The 23,564-nt window shown below is 35.2% G+C and overlaps 1 protein-coding gene across 1 annotated transcript in view; it reads left to right on the forward strand.

The window, feature by feature from the left end:
• LOC138327621 (extracellular matrix protein 3-like) overlaps positions 1 to 23,564 on the forward strand; it is a 103,303-nt gene that overhangs the window by 51,281 nt on the left and 28,458 nt on the right. Inside the window, 2 exon segments of the mRNA XM_069273875.1 lie at positions 22,795 to 22,941; positions 23,082 to 23,162. Coding sequence (XP_069129976.1) covers positions 22,795 to 22,941; positions 23,082 to 23,162 — 228 coding nt within the window.

Genomic DNA, 23,564 nt, shown 5'->3' on the forward strand with positions numbered 1-23,564 from the left:
ACAAAGAGCCTGCATCAGTAATCGGATATTGTCAGCTTGAACTCTGAACTCTGTCCCAGCGGCTCCATTCGGATTTCATTTCTTTTTAACATGTATTTGACTCTCGGAGAGATGTATTTTCTGTAAAAAGCTGAATCTATTGGCATGCAGTGACAGTACAACAGGATTGCGGTGACCACCAAGGCTGGTTCCACCAGACCTAAGAGTACTGCTGTGTGGTGATACAGATTTATGATGATTAAATGTAATGACTGTGATTATCGTGGAGTATTAAGGCTTTAATCATATGGAACACACTGTCTGGTAATTTTTATGCCTTCAAATTTGAACAAGTTAATTGGCATTCTAATTAGGATTCTTTGTTCCTTGTTTCTAAAAAATCAGTGAACTGTGAAATCTACCAATTTTACGGTCAGTTTGTCTCTAGACAAGTGAAGCAATTACCATTAAGCTGTTTCTGATGCAGTTATTCTAGAGATTTATGAGAGAAACATTATTTTATTACTTTTTTCAAACCAATATATCACGGACTGTGGGTGGCTTTATGTATTTTGCCACACTTTTGCAGAAAGGATATTTAATTTCTGGTTTGAAAATACACAAAAGAATATTGCAAATAAATAAAAGACACACGTCAGATTCAATTACATTATTTTAAGACCAATATACCAAATAACTCTGGTTTGTAAGATTACTGTACACTAATCACAATATATCATCGTTAAAACTAAATTAATCAGATTGTGGTAAAAACAATGAGACTCCGGTGCAGTAAAATGTGAAATGTTTCACATTAAAATTTCTTCAGACTCTAATTAATACCCAAGAGAACTAAACATCAATATACTATGACTCATTCAAAACTGAAATGACAAGTTTGGCAAGTTGGTCAGACAGACAATAGAAATTCATTTCTATTAATAGTAGTCTTGTTTTCGAGGTAATCTTGTCATCATGATTGCAGTAAAAGAATTAATTCGTGACTGCTGCTAATTAATGTTTCTTCGACATTTTCATTTCTACCAGAAGTTTTTCAGATGCTCTAACGCTTTGATGCACAAAAATTTGAGCTCACCACAATTACTTTGTTTCCAGAAACTGAAATTTATTGAACAGCCCAATTATTTCATTAACTTTTTAAGCTCTGATTCATTTTAAAGTTTGCAAGTTTTTCTGCAGTCTGGTGCACAAATGATTACATTTTGTGGCCAATTGTTTTTAGAATTATTGGGGAAAAGAAATATTTGTCCAGGAGAATTCGTTCTGTGGTATTGAGCTCAGTAGAATTAAATGTGGATTCTGACTAGTGAATTTTCAATTACTTTAATTCCATAATGATACATCAAGATCACTTGGAGAGAGATTTCGGGGTATTTAGGATTAACCACTCGAGGGACTCGTAAGGCATTAAACCTTCTGCCAAAGCAACCAAGCCAATTGCTTTTCTCACCCCCCAGTGAAGTACAATGAATACATGAATATGGCCATTTCAGCTTTCATTTTAAGTATTCCGTGAAACTTGTCATGTTTTGTTCCGTTTATCTAATGGGATGAGGAAATATTGTAATATAAGAATTTTATTATGGGAGAAAAGATGAGGGTTTTCCGAGTTTGTGGTATATCAGGGAAAAAACTACGGACAATTACTGTTATTTTGGGCTTATGAATATTCATTTATCAACATAACTCATGGAAATAGACCATCACTAGAAATGCTTTACGAGGAAAATATTCTGAAGTTGACAAAACCCCCATAAACCTGGAGCCCTCTTGGCCCGTTTTCTAATCCCGGAATCTTGTTAGGGGACTCAAGCCGTTACTAGACTTGTAAATTTTGATCCACCCAAACCTCTATTGTCTGCTTTTATAGACCCATCCGTTACCGGGCCATCGACACGACAAACCTCGGGACAACCGCTGGCAACCTTAATTATATCCTCATATTTCTACGAGACGATTTGTGTTTTGTATTACAAGTTGATTTGCGAGACAGTTATTTGTGTTCAGAATTATGAGTTGTTTTGGAACAGATCTTTTTCCTTTGACTGGGTTACGTAATATGTTGCATTGTGGGTTTGTCCCAATGCCTGATGCGAGGTAATCAGGCGGAAATCAGCGCCTTGGTATCATTGTCATTAAGTGTTGGCGTGGCGCTGTCTCTGTTCTACACCATTGTCTATATACTTGAGGTTTTACGCCCTCTATCTTGCTGTGATTTCTACTTTTTTACATTTCTCACATTAGACATACCACAATGTGCTTCATACAAAGAAAATGACATTTTTTACTCACTTGTTTTTCAGAATGTAGACGGCAACCATAAAACAATTGTGATTTGTACACTATAGAAGCAAAAAGGCGTAGAATTATTATCATCAAGGCAGCCATTGTTCATCGTCATGTGACACTCTGGAGTATGTTTTGGACAGTGGAGGTGTTACCTCCAAAAATCTAGACAGGCTAAAGTGTTAGGTATTCTCCTCTCTTCCTTTGTAATCAATAAAAAAACAATATCTTTTATGCTTGTGTAATCTATGAAAAGGATTTTTAGAAGAGATAAAAGAGATTTCAGACAAAATTTTAGATAAGGTCTAATGACTGTACATAATCTCTACTTGGAATTGAAATGAGCATGCAATAAAAGAATTATTGCTGTGAAATTGAAAAATATCCATGTTTAATATGTTAAGCAGATTTGGGAATTGAAGAAATAACTCATTTTCTCTTGGAATTAGAATAAATGAGAAAACGTAATTTGTAAATCAAGAAGATTAAGTAAAAGGAAGAAATGTTGTGAATTTAAATAAGTGAAGATTAGTAGGAATTTATAAAGAATGCAAATATAGAAATAAGGAATGAGAAATATAAAAAAAAACATAATGCAAATTAAGAAATGAAAATAGAATGTGTATAAGGAATGGGAAACGTATAGAAACCATATATTTCATAAAGAAGGGAAATCTAAGTTGGATTTCTGATGGAAATTAATGGAAAATTCCTTAATTCATGAAGAATACGAATTATGGGCATTATGTTATTGTATATGATTCAAGGACTGAAATTAAAGTCAGAAATGGTAGTACATGTAGAGAGTAGGATAAGAGGGACAGACTTTTATAGTCGAGCTTGTCTCCCTCACATTGATCCCTGACACAGACTTATATAACCAAAATCTCTATCTCCTAGATGTTTATCACCGACATGGATAAGCCAGAGCTAAAATTCCGACAATTCTTCAATGATCTGTACTTTTGTTCGGAAGTTAACGCAACACGGAATGTTTTCATTGTCAACAATGGCTTGTCTATGTTTGATCCACTTTACACCTCGTGCGTTTGGTTGGTTTACCAACTTCAAATAATGAAGCACTTCGTTTAGGCCCAACAATAACATTTTGGTTAGCAGCCATTAGAGCAGGCTTGACGGTGCTAAGTACATACAGCTAATTCTGAAATGAAAAACAATGTTGCATAAAATATGTTTTGAAATGCATCCAGCGTTGTGGCTGGCTCTCTGAGTCAGAGGTAAACAAACACCTCGACAGAATGGCTTTCTCTTTACGTTTTTTCTCTCTGTGGCGTGTTGATGATAAATAAATGATGGAATTATGTGTAATCTAAACAGAAACTTCTATAAACTGTATTCGTACTTAAAACATAGTGTTGGCTTATCTACCTGAAGTTTAAGAATAGATCAATGATTCCTTTGTTTGTTCAAAGGAATGACTTTGACCCACTTTCAAAGGGTCAGAGGTCAACTCCTACCAAATGGTGATAAAGTAGCCTTGAATTTCAAACATTAAGGTTTTAAAATCAGTTTTACAGTTTGTTGCAGTGGTTGTAGTCTCATGTTCCTTCTAATTAAAAAGTTTTGAAAAACTTATTGTTTTACAGAATCCTTATGAAAAATATGAAGCTGATGACTGAACATTCTTAGAGAAAAATTAGTGTATTTTCTATTTAGCATAAACTAATAAGCTTTTGTTGTCGGTATTAATTAGCTAATTAGTAAACTTGGCAGTTGTCCTCCAGCTGTTTATAGGTTAATTAGATGATTTCATTATCCTCCACAATATTATTATTTGGTTTGTCTGTTGACAACACGAACAAACAGCTCTTTTATAATGTAAATAAGGGATACTATGAGCAGGGCTGGGGGCGGTGGGAGATGTGGGTTGGGGATGGGGGCTGTGTGGAAGAATGGGTAGGAAGTGGTCATCAGCATGTATTGGTCAGTACTGGTTCTTGTCTGACTAAACTACTTGGTACTCAGACTGTCCAGGTCATTGGCTCGGCCCTGACAGATAACCATGATGATGACATATCTCCTTGTTGATTGGTCATAATGAGTCTGTAGTTGTTCTGGTATTCTGTTTATTTTTACTGGAGTCCTATGTTTGTGTCTGACCACAAACAAATGCTTTCTGGTGATAGGTGTACATTTTTGTAATTTGAGTCATATGTTTGTGTCTGACCACAAACAAATGCTTTCTGGTGATAGGTGTACATTTTTGTAATTTTTTCATCTCATCTCTGCCATTAATTAAACTGATGGACCAAGATTGTGTAAATGAGGACTTAATTTCCGCACATATGTTTCTTCTCACTCACAAAACATTGGACCAAATTATGTCTGTCTTTTCATATATTTCCGAATATTTTACCCTTTTTATGTTAATTTGTTGTATACTTCAATTCCCTTAAATGCCCAGTGACACCCCATTTTGATGAATTCTTATTTCCTGTTTCCTGTAGAACAGCATGAACATAGCTATGTTATATTTTTTATGTACCGAATATCTTGCTACTGCATAATGTCATTGTTAAATGTTTAAAAGGAGAGGTTGAAAGTGTCATACTTTTTTAATATTTAAAATTTATGAATAATTGAGGGCATTTTCAAAAAATTTCATTATGTTTATCTCATGGAATCATAATAACCTATGAGCCTTGTTACAGCAGGTGTCAGAATGCCTGTTTGACGACGTTAAGACGGCATTTAGGCATATATCACGTTCTTCATCTTCAACTTCATCACAACCTGGATGGTAGACATGTTCTTTGATCCTAAAAACGCCATATCACTTGGAGAGACGTTTGTTATTATTTGGCAATGATTGCTATCATGTCATTAATTTGATTGGTTTTTAATTTGTTCAACACCAGGTGTAATTTATTCATGATACAAAGTTGTCAGAGACAACATACTTTAATATAGATTTTGTCCTACGTGACAAAGAAAACTGTCAGTTGCAATCATCATCTTCTCCACCGAAGGGAAAATCAGTGACTCATCATCGCTGTGTGTGAATAGATGAAAAAGTTAATAAAATTTCTTATTAAAAACAAGTGTAAATTCACATGTATGATACACTTCATCAAATTTAACATGCATGTAATATAGAGATTAAGATTTGGATGACTAAACTCTGTGCTATGAGAGGTGGATGGGAGAGGGAGATATACACATGTGGGGATCAGTGTGTACTATCAGAGAATATCAGATAACTTTTCTATGTTAATCAACAGACATAACAAGAAATGGGGGGGGGGGGGAGTGTTTTGGTGTGGAGTGGGGGATGAGGGATCAACAAATATGAACTATGAGAAGGTATAAGATATTAGTGTTGGGTAAAGTGTATACACCCTTTAATCTTTCAGCATCAGGACCTTTTCTCTGTTAAAGTAGTAAAACTTATATGTCATCCTAGTAAGATGGTGTGTCAAAGTTACATACCCTTCATTTAAAAAAAAATGGCTCTGGATGTCCTGCTTGATGTATGCTGCCTAAATTATTTGGTGTTTGACAAGTGTTCTCAGCCCTTATCAATGTATTCCCCTCCACTTCATACCCCCTCGCCTATCCCCTCTTTTAGTTGGAGATATTCTTCTATTATCAACTATTGCTTCAGGACAAAGATTTGTTAGCTTGTTTGATTAATGTCCTATTAACAGTCATGGTCATGTAAGGACAGCCTCCCATATATGCGCTGTGTTTCATGTATGAAGTGCGGGTGTGTGTTTTGGGAGACTGTGGTATATTTGTGTTGTGTCTTCTATACAAAGAACATTGATAAATGTACACATTGTTAGTGAAATGTCACGAAACGCTGTGTATTGCTGGATTCACACCTACCACTGTATAATTCGGTAAGATAGCACTATCAAAGCCACACTTGTTACACAGTATTACAAGCCACCTAAATATAAGCCTCTTGGAAAAATATTTGCACACTGAATTATTAGCTTATGGGATACGGCAGCGTCCGTCGTCCGGCGTCCGGCGTCCGTCAACAATCGACTTCTTCTCCATAACCGCTGGTCGGATTTCAACAAAATTTGACTGGTAGCATCCTTATGGGCTACTAACTGAAAATTGTACAAATGATGGGGCTGATCCCCCAGGGGCCTGAGGGGCGGGGCCAAAAGGGGTCAATTTGGCTATTTCCATATAAACGACTTCTTCTCTGAAACCAAGCATGGGAAAGCACCCATAATGCAATGGTAGCATCCTTATAGGGTGGGGATTCAAAATTGTACAAATGATGGGGCTGATCCCCAGGGGGCCTGAGGGGCGGGGTCAAATGGGGTTGATTTGGCTATTTCCATAAAAACGACTTCTTCTCTGAAACCAAGCATGGGATAGCACCCATAATGCAATGGTAGCATCCTTATAGGGTGAGGATTCAAAATTGTACAAATGATGGGGCTGACCTCCCAGGGGCCTGAGGGGCGGGGTCAAAAGGGGTCAATTTGGCTTTTTCCATATAAATGACTTCTTCTCTGCAACTAAGCATGGTATAGCACCCATAATGCAATGGTAGCATCCTTATAGGGTGGGGATTCAAAATTGTACAAATGATGGGGCTGACCTCCCAGGGGCCTGAGGGGCGGGGTCAAAAGGGGCCAATTTGGCTATTTCCATATAAATGACTTCTTCTCTGAAACTAAGCATGGTATAGCACCCATAATACAATGGTAGCATCCTTATAGTGTGGGGATTCAAAATTGTGCAAATGATAGGGCTGACCCCCCAGGGGCCTGAGGGGCGGGGTCAAAAGGGGTCAATTTGGCTATTTCCATATAAATGACTTCTTCTCTGCAACTAAGCATAGCACCCATAATGCAATGGTAGCATCCTTTTAGGGTGGGGATTCCAAATTGTGCAAATGATAGGGCTGACCCCCGGGGGCCCGAGGGGCAGGGTCAAAAGTGGTCAATTTCCATATAAATGACTTTTTCTCTGCAACTTAACATGGGATTACGCTCATAATGCAATGGTTACATCCTTATAGGGTTTGGATTCAAAATTTTGCAAATGATGGGGCTGACCCCCTGGGGGCCTGAAGGGTGGGGTCAAAAGGGGTTAATTTAGCTATTTCCATATAAACGACTTCTTCTCTGCAACTAAGAATGGAAGAGCACTTATAATGCAATGGTAGCATCCTTATAGGGTTGGGATTTGAAATTGTACAAATGATAGGGCTGACCCCCGGGGCCTTAGACGGCAATAGATGCGAGGTCAAAAAGGTCAATTAGGCTACTACTTTCATATAAATTACTTTGTCTCTGAACCTATGTATTGGATAGCATATTTGTATGGTATCAATAGCATCATTGTATGGTTGTGATTCAAAATTAAACTTTGGGAGTCAATTTTGCTTATTTTTCTAATTGTCAGAGTCTTGTGATAATTACTAACAAAAAACCAGGTGAGCGATACAGGCCCCCTGGGCCTCTTGTATTGACAAAGAATACCGATGTGTTGTTTTTAAGGCTCTTCTGTGAGTATCTTTAAAAAAAAAAGCGAAAATTGATATCTTAATTGCTATAGACATTTGATAACTAATATTCAATTTATGCTGCTCATAAAATATCATAACTTGATAATTGCGAAGTGTTATTGAATTTACCACTGATAAAAATAACTATATAGATTTTATCAGTCAGCATTATTCAATTTCGTTCCAGTTTTCCTCGTTTAGAAACGATTCAATTTTTCCTCTTGCGCCATATGATCTCTAACTCTCTCTTTTGCTCGCATCGCTTATTGTTACTTGATTGTTCAGCATCATTCAATCTAGCAAAATGAGATTTGATAGTCAAACTGCAACATTCAATTCCGATCAGAGATCGCTGTTTGAGATTTTATGGCAACGTTTGACTGATAGCAATTGGTACATACAACTCGTGAGGATCTTGTTTCGACTCGCTTCAGTTAACATTCGGTAGTTCTGCATCCTGTATTTTTGTGTGTACTCTTATTTCACTGATTGTGGCGCTGGGTTATTTGAGTAAATTTAAAATTTAAACATCAGAGGAAGTTTGATCTGTCAATAAAATATCATAGCTGTGTTTAGTGTTTAAAATCTTATTTCAGCCCTAAAAACCTCAAGCAACCTCATTTTATGATGTCTATAGCTTTTATTACAGTCACTGCATGCATATGTAGATTTCTACATGCACGCTTGGCATTGGACAGGATTGGACTGGGTCGATCATTGGTGACCAGGTAGCTCAGTCGGTAGAGCACTCGGCTAGTGTTCGGAGGGTCCCGGGTTCGAATCCCGTTCTGGCCGCTACATTTTCTCCTCTCCTGTTACATTGGTAAAAGCAGGAGAAACACTCAGAAAAAGGGCAGGATGCTTAATTTCAAATCTAATTTGCACAAAACTTCTTGAAATATTTAACTAAGCCAAAACTTTTGATTTATTGCAAAAATGTTATGTCACAAAGATAAATTGATTTGCCGTATAATTAAAGACACAAACAACAATTATCGCCATACACATGTATTGATAATTGACATAAATGTTTTGGCACTCATTCAGATTTCTGCTACTTATATATTAGTGCCTACAAAATTATGGCTTTTTGTATGATATAACAAAGTTAAAATTATTTCACAACAGAATGAAATCATTTTGCAGATATTGGCTGAAATTAATGACTGGTAATTCTCCAGTTCAGTAATCAGATTGTGAACCTCGTTGGGTTTCATATCTCCATGATCGTAAAACAAAATGTAGAGAAAAGGGGGATACGAGCCAACAGGATGAGTTCAGTGTTTATAAACATTCCCCTTTAAAATTTGAAATCTTGATAGTTGATGGGAAGAGATCAAAGTGAGGCAGATTTTGCTGATCAGGATCAGTGATATGTTTGTATCTGACCTGTCACCCTGTGTTAGTTATAGAGGGGGATGTATTGTCTGTATGATGTAAGCCAGAACTTACTGATGACAACAGAGATCGTTTTATTTACCCTGATTTTGACCCGATGAAATAAGATGTCCCAATTTCCACCTGACAGCTGACATTTTATGACCTTCTTTAAAAAAAAATTGATACTGCATAACTTTAAGCAGGTGATCTTCCTGATTCCTGTTTTGTGTGGTTTTTTTTTTTAAATAATTAAAACGCCAACAAATGTTTCTTGATTATTAAATTATGGCAAAAATCTTTTAATAGGCAGGTGAAAAATGAAATCATTTGTGCTGGTAAATGACTTTAGGTAAAGATATAATTCAATAAGTAGTACTTTAAGTGTTTAGAAATGTTTCTGTAGGTGTTTAACAGATGTTTCTATGTGTCTGTTAAACAGTTTAAAGGAAAAGCTGTATAACAAGCCAGCTAATTCAGGGTTTGTAAATACATAAGACTTCAATTTAAAAGTGTCACTTTCAAGTGAGATGAATGGTTAAATGTGAATGTTAAAGGAAACAAAATTAGCTCAGAAAAAATGGATAATTTAGATATGTGTAAGTTAGCAGTGAATTTCTTGGTGATGAAATGTAAAGTACAATTTCTATATCTTTTACTGTAAACACAATATGGAGTTATCTGTGGTAATAATAAATCTTAGCCTATAGTTTCCATCTTAGACAATATGACCCCACACCATGCAAATTCTAGACGACGTCTCACCAAAAATTCAATTAGCTGCTTCAAAAACTCCTCAGCTTTGCTATAAATTGTTACCATGGAAATAGAATATAAGAATTTTTTGTAAGAAAACATAACGAAAAGCTGTGATTTGTAGCACGGTTTTTGATTATATTTAAAATCAGATGATTTAGAGAATATGTTTCGGGGAAGATACGGTGAGGCGTGCCTTCATCCTGTCATCATAAAAAGCTACAAGAGAATTTGATTATATGTAAAAGTAATAACTCTCTCGTTTTCTCTTCTAGAACAAGGATAAAAATGCTGTGTTTAAACTTGATGCTATGGTTGGTATGGCTCCCTCTAGATTTCAGATTATTCATTACCGATAACTTTACGAAATTCCAGAAATATACCTTTCCGTCTTTCCATATCTATCGAACATACTGTTGTAACCTGTTTTCTGTCGCCATGGTAACCAAGACTAAACCTTCACTTTTTGTCATCTAAATTTTCCTGAAGTTATTTAAGATATCGCCTAAATAGATACTTAAACAGCGAGATAGTTACGTGTACAGACATTTTATTGTTTTTGAGGTTTTTTTTATTGTCAATGAAGAAACTGTTTTAAACATCAATGTACCGATACTCTACTAAAATAAACAGCTTATGTTTATCGCTGATAAAGTTTACAAACCGATCAGGCTAAACTAAATTGTTTTAGTCCCCAAAGAGCGTGGAACTTTATTTATTATAGACTCGAAACAATCTATCTCAGACATTAAGCAATATTTATGCGACATTTAGCAGACAGTTAAGATTCCTGTTTAAATTTTTGTAAGGAATTTTCACCACAAGTTTGGTAGATCCATTTTAGTTAAGGACTATTTTATAATGACATAAGCTGCCATTGTTAGTTGCATAATGTAAATGGATCACAGTAGCCCTCCACCTTTGTGTTCACTCACTCACCCCTACAAGTTTATAATGAGCTCTTCCAGTCTTTAAATTAGAAGAGTCCAAATATGTCTCCAGGGGTGAATGGGAGATTGAACCCCATGTAGGTCGTATATCAGAAACTTCATTAAGTAAATGTGCATGGTTTTTCTCTGGGTACTCCAATTTTCTTCCACCTTTAAAGACATGTTCTAAACATGAAATGATGTTCTTTAAATAATGGGTGTAAATAGATTAGAGCAAACTTAATATGTCCAGACCAAAAGACCAGTTTGTATAATAAATACATCGGTTCTCCATTGAGAAGGTGGAGACATTTTCTCCATGGAACTCTGACTTTGCTCCACTTCATTTTCTAACAGATTCTTAAATGACAACATTTGCTAATATCTCGTTAAACATGTAAAAGAATTCCAGAAACAGAAAATTGTTAGCATAAAAATATCCTCTGCAGTTTTAGGAACTTCACATACATGATACAGGCAAACTCTGCGAGGCAATGTACTATCTAAATTGTTTTTAAATTTGAATCATTCAAATGGATTAAATGAAACGATATCTTCAAAGAAAGTGTTTAAAAAGTGGCAACGCGATCCCTAAGGAAAAGCCGTTAACATTTTAGACATTTATCTGAACTGTATAAAACTACCCTATGAATTTTATCAAAGCGAATATCGTCTGAAACTATGCCATTCTTCTATCAGTTAATTGCCTGTTGAATTTCTATCTAAATTTCTCCCCATAAAATCCTGCTTTTTTCTCAATCTGACAAAGTCTGGTGCCATATTTGAAATACATGTACAGAGAAACGACAGCAATATACATTATGTATTTTTCGTTCCTGACATTTTCCATGTGCGCACATTCCGATATTAATACCGAATTTTCCTGTATGTATTTTCTGAAGAATGCTTACTTTCCTCAAAACGTACTTGTTACAGCAAAGCTCTGACAGTGTGCGGTTAATCTAATGGGAAAGTTCTCTTGTAAAAACATCACAGATATTCCGAGTTGGACTGTAGGCTTCACTGAAGATCTACTCTGCTCTGCTACACCCCTTTACAACCAAATTTCCTCCTTTTGATGAGGAATTTTGTTAGATTTATTTTTTTATAATTCTCACACCGGGAGGTGATTTCTAACTTTTAGGAGCTGTCAAGGGCCTAAATTTCCTCTTTTACACGGGTCTGTATACATGTCGTTAGTGAAGTTTCATGCAATAGTTTATAGAATGTTTTTATAGGAGCTAACAGACACATTCAATATGAAACTCTTTAGAAAGAAGGATTTTATTTCTTTTAAATTAGGGCTACAATGGCTAAGTGGTTAAGATATTACGATATTATACCACTAGGCTTCCACCTTTGGATTTTTGAGTTTGACCCCCACTTTCATTAGGTCGGTGTGTATTCTCCAGGTACTCTGGCTTCCATCAATCTCCTTAGTAAATCCTGAAACATTGTTAAATGACACTGGCTGTTAATTGGATTTGAAATACAAACTAACTTTCTTTCAATCCATTTTTCTGAATTTTTTTAGAGAAATTCAGTTCATTTTTTCATCATGCAGTTTCGTGTTTGTGCTTGTGCAGACTGTGACTATAACCAAGGGTCATTGTCCAAACGTTGTAAGGTCAAAGGTCTTGATTATTTGACAAACTTTTGTAAAATAGGGTCAACGGACTCAGCAAACTCTACAAGTGACAATCAAAATTGTCAAAGTGGAAGGAACAGAAATATTGACAAACGTCAAAATCTTTTAAAATCACAAATAATGAAAATGGTGACAAGTATTTACATCAAATACTTAAATAGGTTTGAACAAATATTCTAGTTTTGTCAATGTTATATTTAGAATGTCTTTAATTATTACCTGTACAATGGGCTACAAAAGTTATTTATAACCAGGTAATAGGAATTTTTTGTGAACTAGCTTAAGGTGTTATAACTTAACCAAAATAGTCACTGATAAATCATTTTTACATTTAAACATTCTACATAGATCTTTCTGTATAAATAAATATGGTGTAAATTTATTTTTAGATTAAATGTTTTTTTGTAAATTCATTTGAAAATTTCGGAAAGATAAAGTTTTAAAATCTACCATTTTGAGATAACTTTGTGTATACAAAGTTTACTGAAGCTCTTTCATCTATACAAAAGTACAATTTTTATAAAACAAAGGTGAAAAATAAAACTTATTTTTGCATCGGTAGAATTCCAATGTTTGTTAGTGTAAGCATGAAAACCTGATGAGAGTTTTGATAAAATTATGGCCCCAAAAATACTGCAACAATGTCATTCCCTTATCTAACAATCTCAAGCTTTCAATTTACAGTCCACGTCCAACCACTTCATACAATGTTTATCATAAAACTGTTTATCTATCCTTCTCAGTTTTGAACAGGTTTGACATGTCTTGTATAAAAAACCGCTAGACCAAAGCTAAACTGGAATATCTTTTTTACCAAAAATGTTTATGTAACTCTGAGAAATGGAATGAAAAATCTGCCATTATTTTGAGAATGTTGACTTGCCAATATTTAGATATTACATCATGTCTGTCACGTCATTAGCGCTGACTCAGCATGTTTCCCTGGTTTCAGTCCTCCTTTCGTTAGGTATAGGAGAAATGTCCCAGGGAATTTGCGAGTTCAAGTGTTTCGTGGGGCTGATGGAGTAGGACGCAGCAGGAGGAATGAAAATTTCCTGATTTAATTACACAGCCATTTTGTCATAAGCTAGAATATCTGGTTGTCAAAGTTCCATATTGCATACAGAATTTGAACAACCAGGCTCTGCAATTTTGTAGATTCTCGAAACAAATATGCCCATTTGAATCAAAATTTAAGTCATCTCTTTATGATATATAAGTATCATAATACAATTTGACCAAAGTCCATTTCTGACTGAAGTTTCTTTCTCAAATCAAGGTTATGTCAGGGAGAAACCTTTGTCTCAATGCCTTCTTGATTTCTACATAAATCTTGCTCATCTGAAATCTATGGGAAAGGTTTCGATCCGAAGACTTCAATATGTTTTTTCTCTGTAGTAAAAGGCAATTTTAAGAGTCCATCAAAATAAAAGAAAACCTCTAGATACCAAGTTTGCCAAATGCTGCTGTAAATATGATATATACTGTTCTTGCCTTTTCAACTTTGACAAGCCTTTAATTTAGAAATGAAATTACCTATTATTTTGTCACAAAAATTAGCATTGTCAAAACTTACAACATTTGTCTCAAATTCCTTTAATCAAGATAAAAGAATCCATTCACTTTAAAATTAATTTTCTTGATTATAAGTGACCCTACAATTTTTGTCGTTATGTTAGATGGTCTGTCAGATACTGTGTTTATTGTTTCACACCTGTACTTATATTACCTGTATACAAAATGGACACAGGTGTGCCGTATTATACTGAGATATAGTAGGATACTAAATGTTCCATCTGGAAATGTGTGTATTTATTATATCTGTCAGAAATCTCCCAGGACCATTATTCTCTGTAACTATGAAAGACAGTTATAAGTATTCATCGGGTAATGAACCCACATAAAAATGAATATACTCAGAAAAATAGACGGTTCTAAGTACTTATTCATAGGATGATGAACCTGCATGAAAATTTATGTATAAATACGTAGATATGAAATACGTATGCTAACATTGAGAAACCAGAGAAACAAAAAAAAAAAAAAAAAAAAAAAAAAGATATATAGATAGGCTTATAACAGAGTATAACTGAATCTATATAAAATGCAGCAAAAATTTTGTGGGCCAAATCAATCTTCAATCATAACAAAATTATCAGATTAGAAACAATGACTTGAAAAGCCTATTGTATAAATATTCAGAAAGTTAATTGAAAAATTCACCTAAACTGTACAACCATTTTGAAACAGTATTCTATGATATGGAAAGAAAAAAAGTCTCTAACAAGAAAATAATATGCTTGGGTAAGACGGTATAGATAGATATTTGTGAAAGAGAGTACATAAAAATAAGCTGTTGGTCCAATATATAGTTGGCCATAAGTATTCATGGGTAGTGAATCGACAAAAACTGTTCACTAAAATGGTGACATAGGATATGTAAATGTCTTAAGTATTCATACAGTCGAGTATAAAACATGAAACAGAATATTAATAACGAAGCCTACAGCTGTTGTTGGAGTCGTGCATGGACGACACAAAACAGGTGATGTGGACACCCTGTCGTGCTGTCTACGGTGCATGCTACACGTCTAGAACTTGTGCATGTGTGTGCAACACGGGCAAATTTCTGCTTCAATAACAAACTAACGAAAACTCTCAGTACGTACTTGTTAAATTACAATATGTTTCAAGGCAGCATCAGGCACAGAAATATTCAATATTCTTTTTAGAATTTTATTCTCAAAATAAGGTTTAAATATACAACCGTATGCTTGGACTCGCTGTGATCAATTATTTTCTAGACAGACTTTTTTTTCAATCCAAGTTTTAATTCAGACATCTAAGTTCCTATATAATAAGCCTGCCTCCGGCAAAAAAATCAATATACTATTCAGGAACAGGGCATTCAAATTAACTGAAATGATTGAGAATTTGCATTTTTTTCGAGCTATTTTTTTTCCCAGTAATATTCAAATGTCTGCTTGACGGTTACATGTTCAGAAGTAAAATGATATGCTTAGTCACAATTAACCAACAGACCAGTAATCTTCCACCCTCCCGCATCATAAGAATATATTTTTGCGGATCAAAATCATGACACATTGATTACATGTCTGGAACATAAGTATAGGGCCTTAGCATCAGATCAGAATATGGGTATAAATTGAACGCCGCTTCCATGGAGAAATATCATATTCTAACTTTTAGTATACATGGCACCAGAAATGTCACTGAACTAATATTAACCTTTGACCTTCGTCCATATTGGAGAGATTCTGATATGGGGTACTTAAAGAGCCGTCAGCCATGTCGGATATCATAGTCATGTGACACCAGTGTTGGGAGAATTGTCTGACTTCACTATCATTCGTAAGGTTTCTAGATCTGTTGGCACGGCCCGAGGTCTCTTGATAGCACGCCATAACTGCTATTGTACAAAGCATTGCATCACAGATTAATGCAGTTTTATTGGGAATACAAAACATCACTTACACAGAAAAAAAGCTAGTCTCTATTACAATCAGGAGATTGACTGCTAATCCGGTCTATGTACAAAGCCATTAAAAATTCTCGAAGTGGGCAAAAAAGATTGATGGAAGGCCCCACTATAAATACGTCGTTTGATTGCTATCTTTATTAGGCCGTCAAATAACCTCCGCGTTTTCATTAGTCATGTTGATATTTGGAGCAATGCACATGTAAAAAATCCATTTCACCAATTGATAGACTGCACGGTAGTCGTGCAAGAGAGATAAGCCTTTATCTCAATGTCTTTCTTGTTGTCACATGCTTTTTTTTAATGTTTTTGTTTGCCCAGTGATAGGGCTTATTGCTGAAAAGAAAAGTTTTAATTGCATTCCTTTTGAAATTATAGTCTAGTTTTAGTGAACAAAATTATATATGCTCGACCAAAGTCAAGTATTGAAAATAAATGAAATTATGAAAGTACAAATTATACAATTTTTAAATCAAAACATTTTACAATTAGTTGATATGGATTTTTATCTTTAGGCGAAATGAGGCTTCATCAAACATTGAAACGATTATTTGACCTATTAGTCTCATAGATGTGCAAGTTTAGATGTGATTTTGTAAATCGAAGTCTGAAATGATTTCCTGAATGGCTGACCAATGAAGCCTGGCCATACCCTATAAGGCATTTAGTGTCCTATTACAGTGTATTAGCTGACCATAAACCCAGTGATTGTGGTAATTTTACAGTCATATAACCCTAAAGTTGTAAGAGAGACAATCAATGGTAGTTAGAATGTCCATTGGTCAAACTGGTCCAAGGTCATTCTGACAAAGTTCACAGCAGGAGATGCTATTGTAACCACTTTCTCTTTTGGTCCAGTGACTTAACATCTGTCGTAATTGTAAAATTGATCGTTTAACATCTGTCGTAATTGTAAAATTGATCGTTTGAAATAAGTCTATGGTCGGATATTTGTGATGGACCAACAATAGCCAATAACAGTCCTCTATTTGGTAAATCTTATAATGACGCAGTAACACTCTTGAGTAATTATAGTGTAACCAACGGTTATATACCATGATTATAGACGATGCTCTTCAATATATTTTGAGTTACTGTCCCTTTTAGAGGTTACTTCCCCTAACACTGTAAATATTATGTGTTCCCTTCCCAATATAACCTGCTTATTAACAGAGTTACTATACTACCCTTTTAGAGAGCTATTATTTTTAGGGTGTATAATTAAGTAGAATACAGAGTTATCTCCCATTTTACCATAACATGTGATCAGAATAATTTCAAAAGGAAGGAGTGAAAATGATGTCCTAAATAGGGAATTTGATAAATGGTTGTCTGAATTATGTTTTGATATTTGTACTCAAAGACATTGGTGTAAAAAATGACATATATATATAAATGAAAAGAGAAGATAACAGTGTAAAAGTTCAGAAGGGAGGGATGTATACTGATCAGACTAGGGGATGGCAATGTCAAGGTTCAAAAGGGACGAATAATCATCAGACGAAAGAATGACAGGGACGGGGAGGATCTCTACCAGTGCTCTAACCCTGTTGTTGAGTAAAATGCCACAAGATCTTATTTACCTATTATTATTTACATATTATCTCATTAACAGGTGAGACAGGGATTAGCTGTGGGAGGCTATGTCTGTTATAATGTAATAAACACTTGTAATCTGTGTAGTCTAACAGATCCCAGATGTCTTAGGAGTACACCCTCACAAACACCCAGACCTCTAAACTTGTAGTGCACTTAATTCACAGAAACAATCTTGTCTCGGGTTTCAATATTTTTCATAAGACAGTGCCATTAAAATCTCTTGAAAAAAATTTTAAATTGGTTTTTGAATGGATGAAACTGGTGAGTGTTCATCTAGAGTAGTGTAATGGTATTGGGAAGCAGTGTTTTACAGCCAGTGTTCTGAGGTAGTGGATAAAAGATGGATCCTGCTGGCTCGCAGGCTACGCTCATCACATGGTTACTATCCTATCAGAAAGAATTTAAATTGATAATTACCAGTCTTAATGGGGATTTCTGAAAGTGAGATATCTGGGGCTGGTCAGAGACTTTTTAATTTTTCTGAGTAATAAAGCTACTATAAAATGGAGATTGGTAATATCACCTCCTACAGTCTGCCGAGCTCTCGCACTGCCAACAAAGCCATATAAATATGGAACCTAATTGATTGTTATTACTCCGAAGATTTTCTTGGATTGGAGCAGGAAATGACTTGTGTAGTAAGCCATTGATGAGTACGGGTAACAAAAATAGAATTGCTGAAGAGATGTCTACTGTAGTGATAAAACAATGCCCTAAATCTAAAGGTAGAAAAAAAAAACTTCATTTAACAACCTGGTATAACAGTTTTTGATTTTCTGTAAAATAATGGTGGCATATAACAATGTTTTAATTATCAGTGGTGGTAATATAACAAGGTTTTAACAGAGAGTCGAGGGACTACAGCGGCTGAATGATGAAGATGTCTCTTCCCATAAACCCTCAACCCCTGAGTTCTGAGTTTGAATCCTATATGGGGCAGTTGCCTGGTAATGATCACTTGTGGTGATTTTTCTCCAGATACTCCAGCTTTTCCTCTATCTACTAAGCTTGGGTATTACCCTGGCTGTTAATAGAATATGAAACTAATCAGTATAACAAGGTTTCCTGGTACAGTTGTGAGATCATAACTATATTTTTTCTGTTTTTGAAGTATCTTGATCAATCGAATCCTCTTTGATTTAGATGTTTACAATATTTAACCAACATCTAGCCCACACGAAAGCTTGGGGCATTGTACTAGGTATCTGTTTGAGCATGACACACCACTATCAGTAAATAATAGAAAAATACATGACCGAGTAAAAAAATAACAATCTATTTGTGTCAGACGGAGATATGAATGAAAGTTTTGAGTGGAACTCTTTGGTGTGTCAGGCAGTTTATATGGGAGAGAGTAATAGGTTCTGTCCGGGCTGTTAACAAATAGTGTGTGTAAATTCAACACAGATCTTCCCCAGTATATTGGAGGGAGCAGACCAGGTGATAGTGGCGATGTGTTGTGGAGACTACAGGGGTATCAGCGGCCAGCGACCAGCAGGGTGTCTCATGTTAATGGGCTGGGGAAGTGTTTGATTAGCAACCAAAAGTGTTTTCTGGGGAGGAACAATGTTTTAGATATATATGTAATGGGGATTGTTTACAGATGATAGAAAGAGGAGTGGCAGCTTAATAGGAGGCAAATCACTGTTTTAACGTGCAATTAAGATATTTAATGAGGCAAAATCCATTAGAATGGAAATTGTTTGTTTTAGTTTACAATTCAAGTGATGTATGTTTTATGTAAGAGGGTTGTAACTGTTTTAAAGTTTTAATCAAGGTTTAGTGTTTAACTAAGTATATTTTCAATTTGAATGTAAATCACAGCTTGAACATGCTTAACAAAGTATATTGGTTGCTTAATGGGGTTAAATTTTAACGGAATTGGGTTTAACAGGTTGAAAGCTGTACATTTCAACTGAAAATGATGTTGAAAATGATAAAGAGGTACATTTCAGTTGTTTAATTTCTTTGAGAAAGATTTGATAAAAATATAACATCAAGATATTACACATATTCAAGAATGATTGAAAATCATTAAATTGAATTGGTTATGAATGACATATTTAATTGATAATTCATCTATTTCAATCAAAATTATATGGAATTATAACTGGTCTTTATTCCAATAGCAGGTCACATGGTCTCCTTTCCCATAATGCTATGCTGATATTTTGATCCATTATTGCTTCAGACAATTCAATATCGACCATGATATTGTAGCCGTCATCTGTCACCAGAAACGCCAACCGATACTGGGCGCACACAACGATAGTTATTATCAGACAAAATGGTTGTCATATCGACTGTAATAAAACATGTTGGCTCTCAATATCTAAAAACCATCATTAGATGGACCATAAAACATTTAAACCCCACACTCTGGGGGCCTCTGATTCCATATCAATCAGCGTTTTGTAGTTATCGAGATTGATCAGATGGTGGTGGAGTCGATGTCCACTCCAATCGTGTCACCAACAGACAGTGACAATGGCTGATGTTACTCTGCTAGCTGATAGCAGTCTGGCTTCAGAGCGCTGTGACCTTAACCTATATGACCTTGGAATCTAATCCTTGGCTCCTCTGCTCAATTTTAGGGATGATGAGGAATTTTTGATGAATTGGTTCTGTGATATGGTCTGATTTGGCTCACAGTGTCTGGACAATGCAATCCTTACTCTTGGTATGAACACTAATGATAAGTTTCATTTCTTGGTCATCTTTGGAAGTCTATATTTAGAGTTCAAATGCTATCTTAACTCATTCATCCCATATGACACATTTAGACTCTTCTACATCAAAGACTAGACCAGTCTATTATGAAATTTCAGGGTGAAGGAATTAATGCAGGGGCATGTACATGTTTCATCAACTTTTGTCAGATTTCTCACGAAGGTGCAATACTGGTGTTTGTCCTTCTAGGACCTTGACGAAGTTTGGAGTCAAATATTAATAATTGAATTTTAAGAAATGATTTGCTACAACAAATGGTGAAGAAAAATGGCTCAATTTTTAATCTTAAATAAGACTTAAATAACTGAATATCGAAAATAATCCAAAATAGTCAAAATAAAAAATAAAAATGTAAATTAGAAAGTTATGGAATTCAACTTATTCCAAGAATTTTATCTTAAAAATTAACCACAAGAGGGATAAAGATTATTGTGTCTCTCATTGTCTCCATCTCTGAGCGCATACGGCACCGAAAATCTCCAAGGTGTTGCCAGTCACTCTAATCTTTGTTTTCTACGATCAGCCATCTTGATTGGGCGATGATGGATCCTTGGAGAGCAGATAAAGATGTCTACTGCCAGTTGTAGCTGTCTTGGTACATGACTTTCCTCTTACTTCGCCTATTGATACATAAGGCTTTAGTAAGGGATGACTTTTACGGCACCACTCCATACACAACTCCAATTAATAATTCAGAATTATCACAAAATGCTTTTGATGCCGGCAACGATAAAAGACCATGCCTGAAAAGTTGAGTCAGATTTATTGAGTTCCAAGTGCTGAAGGTAGTTTTGTACCCAATGGGGATTGATTTTTATAGTAAAGCAGTCATAATACAATTTTATATTGATATATCAAAACAGTTACCATAAACAAACGTATGCTTTATCGCGTGATAAATCAGAGTCTGTCAGAAATCTTTCTCTTCACCATCAAAATAATTCAGGCCTCTACTTCTCCAGGCTAACCAATCAGCTTCCTATATATGGTTAGTCCTACCAATGACAAAGTCGAGCATTCTCTTCAATTCTGTTAAATAACAAAATTGGTAACTGAGTTTTTTGATACAGAGAGGGAAGCCCCCAAGTGAGCTTCACAGATGACTAGCAAATGTCATCAATATATATCTCTGTAGATTGAAGGGTTGTCATAGGAAAACAGTACATTGGTAGAGATCTAAGCTAGTTTTATCATCGTGAAATCATCAAATTACCTGCATTGTGATGAAAACCTGATATTCTGCGTAATTTGAGAAAAACAAATTGGAAACTGAATCTTATTTCCAAAAAAAGACAATTTCTATATTATCTAGAAGGATGTCTGAATCTGAATCAATGTTTATTGAAAAGCAGGCATGTCTGCCATTGGGAATGAAATTGAATTACCAATTTACATGTGGGATAGGAATAAGATCTTCGACTGATTTGATCAAAATTCTACTGCTGTCGCCATAAATCCTTCCATTACAAAAGATATTAAATTGTGTCCAAAACAATTCTTATCTTGATCAAATATACAGGAGTTGTCTTGCTGTGGGAGTTCTGACATATCAAGGAGGTCAAGAAACCTTTTAGAATGACTGATACTGAAGCACTATACATGATCTATACACAAATTAGACAGTCCCAGAATAAAACCAGTCGGAGGCTTTGACCTCGTTCTGAAGTTCGGCACGACTTATCAAGGGGCCTTAGAGGATATCCGACTGATATGTTCAGAGAGTTGCAATTTTCAGAAGTCTTGGACCTTGCATGCCTTGTCAACTAATGAAAGGGAGACGTATTGTATTAGATCTGATTCTGCAAAATATTTTATTCTATTGCCCTATTCTGAGACTCTAGATACCCAGCATGTCAATAGTATTACAGCAGTAAGTCGGTAATCAAGTTCCCAAGTCCTGGAATTGGTTTTATGCAGTCTTCATTATACATGTATTGTCTCTCTTTCTGTATGGTTCTCTGTTGTCTATTTCTACTTGTATTACTTGGCTTAATGTATTTAAGTAAAATGATATGTCTTGTAGTTTTTAAATAAAAGGTTACAGTGACCTACATTTTGCCCTTTGTTTATCTCAATCCATACAGGTTACATAACAAGTGGTTGTTGGATATAGTATTTCTTTTAAACATGTGAGTTATTTTCAAAAGCAACTTTCGTTAAAATTAACTTACAAGTATGAAATGAATTCCATATCCAACAACCTTGGTGACAAAGTAGTTAAGGTGTGATGACTAATGTACATTCTACCACTAACTCCCCCCCCCCCCTTTGAACAATGATGGACTAAGGTGTTAAAGTACATCTTTACCTTTAGTCCTATACCTCTAGGTCACAGAATCAGGGTCATCTAAAAATAACTTTCTGTTTATAGAACATTGAACACAATTAGGTGGGTTTTTTTTGTAATTTTTTGTAATTATAGGTAATTATCTTGTGTCAGGTAATTAACTGTTACATTTTTTTGTAATTACAGGTGGTAACGAATTGTCTAATCAACCATTTCATCTGAACTGGTGCTGGATATCATTCAGCAGCGACCATTACAATGTCAGTGAGACGCAAGACAGATTTGAGGTCATGCTTCAGCGAACAGGATACCTTGGAGAAACCTCATTCATAAGTATGTGGCAATTTGTTATGTAAACAATTTTTTAATGTGATTTTACTGTGTTTTTTGTAAAACGAATCATTATAAATATCAATCTTCATCATTATTTCCAATCGATAAATATTAATTACAACTGTCGTTAATCCTTGTAGCCATCACAGCTGAGAATGGTTCGGCTAGGATCGGGGAAGATATCCGTGATTGGTCCACACAGCAAATTCAATTCAACCCAGGTATGTATCCGTATGATGACCCAATTTTGATCTGATCTAAGGCAGTTTGTAAGTGAAATTGGCTCAAGGATGTGATTTGAGGGACATGTAATTCTTGGTTTCGCAAAATGGATATACAATTTATGTCTTTGGCATTGCTTTCAGGTCAATATTGAAGACACTCCCTCTCCTACAACACCGGGGTCTATTGTCATGTAAAGGTTTCTGTCTTATACCTCAGAAGCATAATTTGGGTCTTGAATTCTTTTATAGCTAGTGATACCTTTCAAAGATTCCCTATACAATACTTGTGTATTTTGCCTGTATTGTAAACCTCAGTTAATTATATCAGGGGTTAGATTATGCCTTGGTTCTATCAATTTATTTTTGATGATTTTTTAAGGATATTTCTCGTGACTAATA

Source organism: Argopecten irradians, chromosome 7 (genome assembly GCF_041381155.1).
Source record: "Argopecten irradians isolate NY chromosome 7, Ai_NY, whole genome shotgun sequence".
NCBI classification, from domain to species: domain Eukaryota; kingdom Metazoa; phylum Mollusca; class Bivalvia; order Pectinida; family Pectinidae; genus Argopecten; species Argopecten irradians.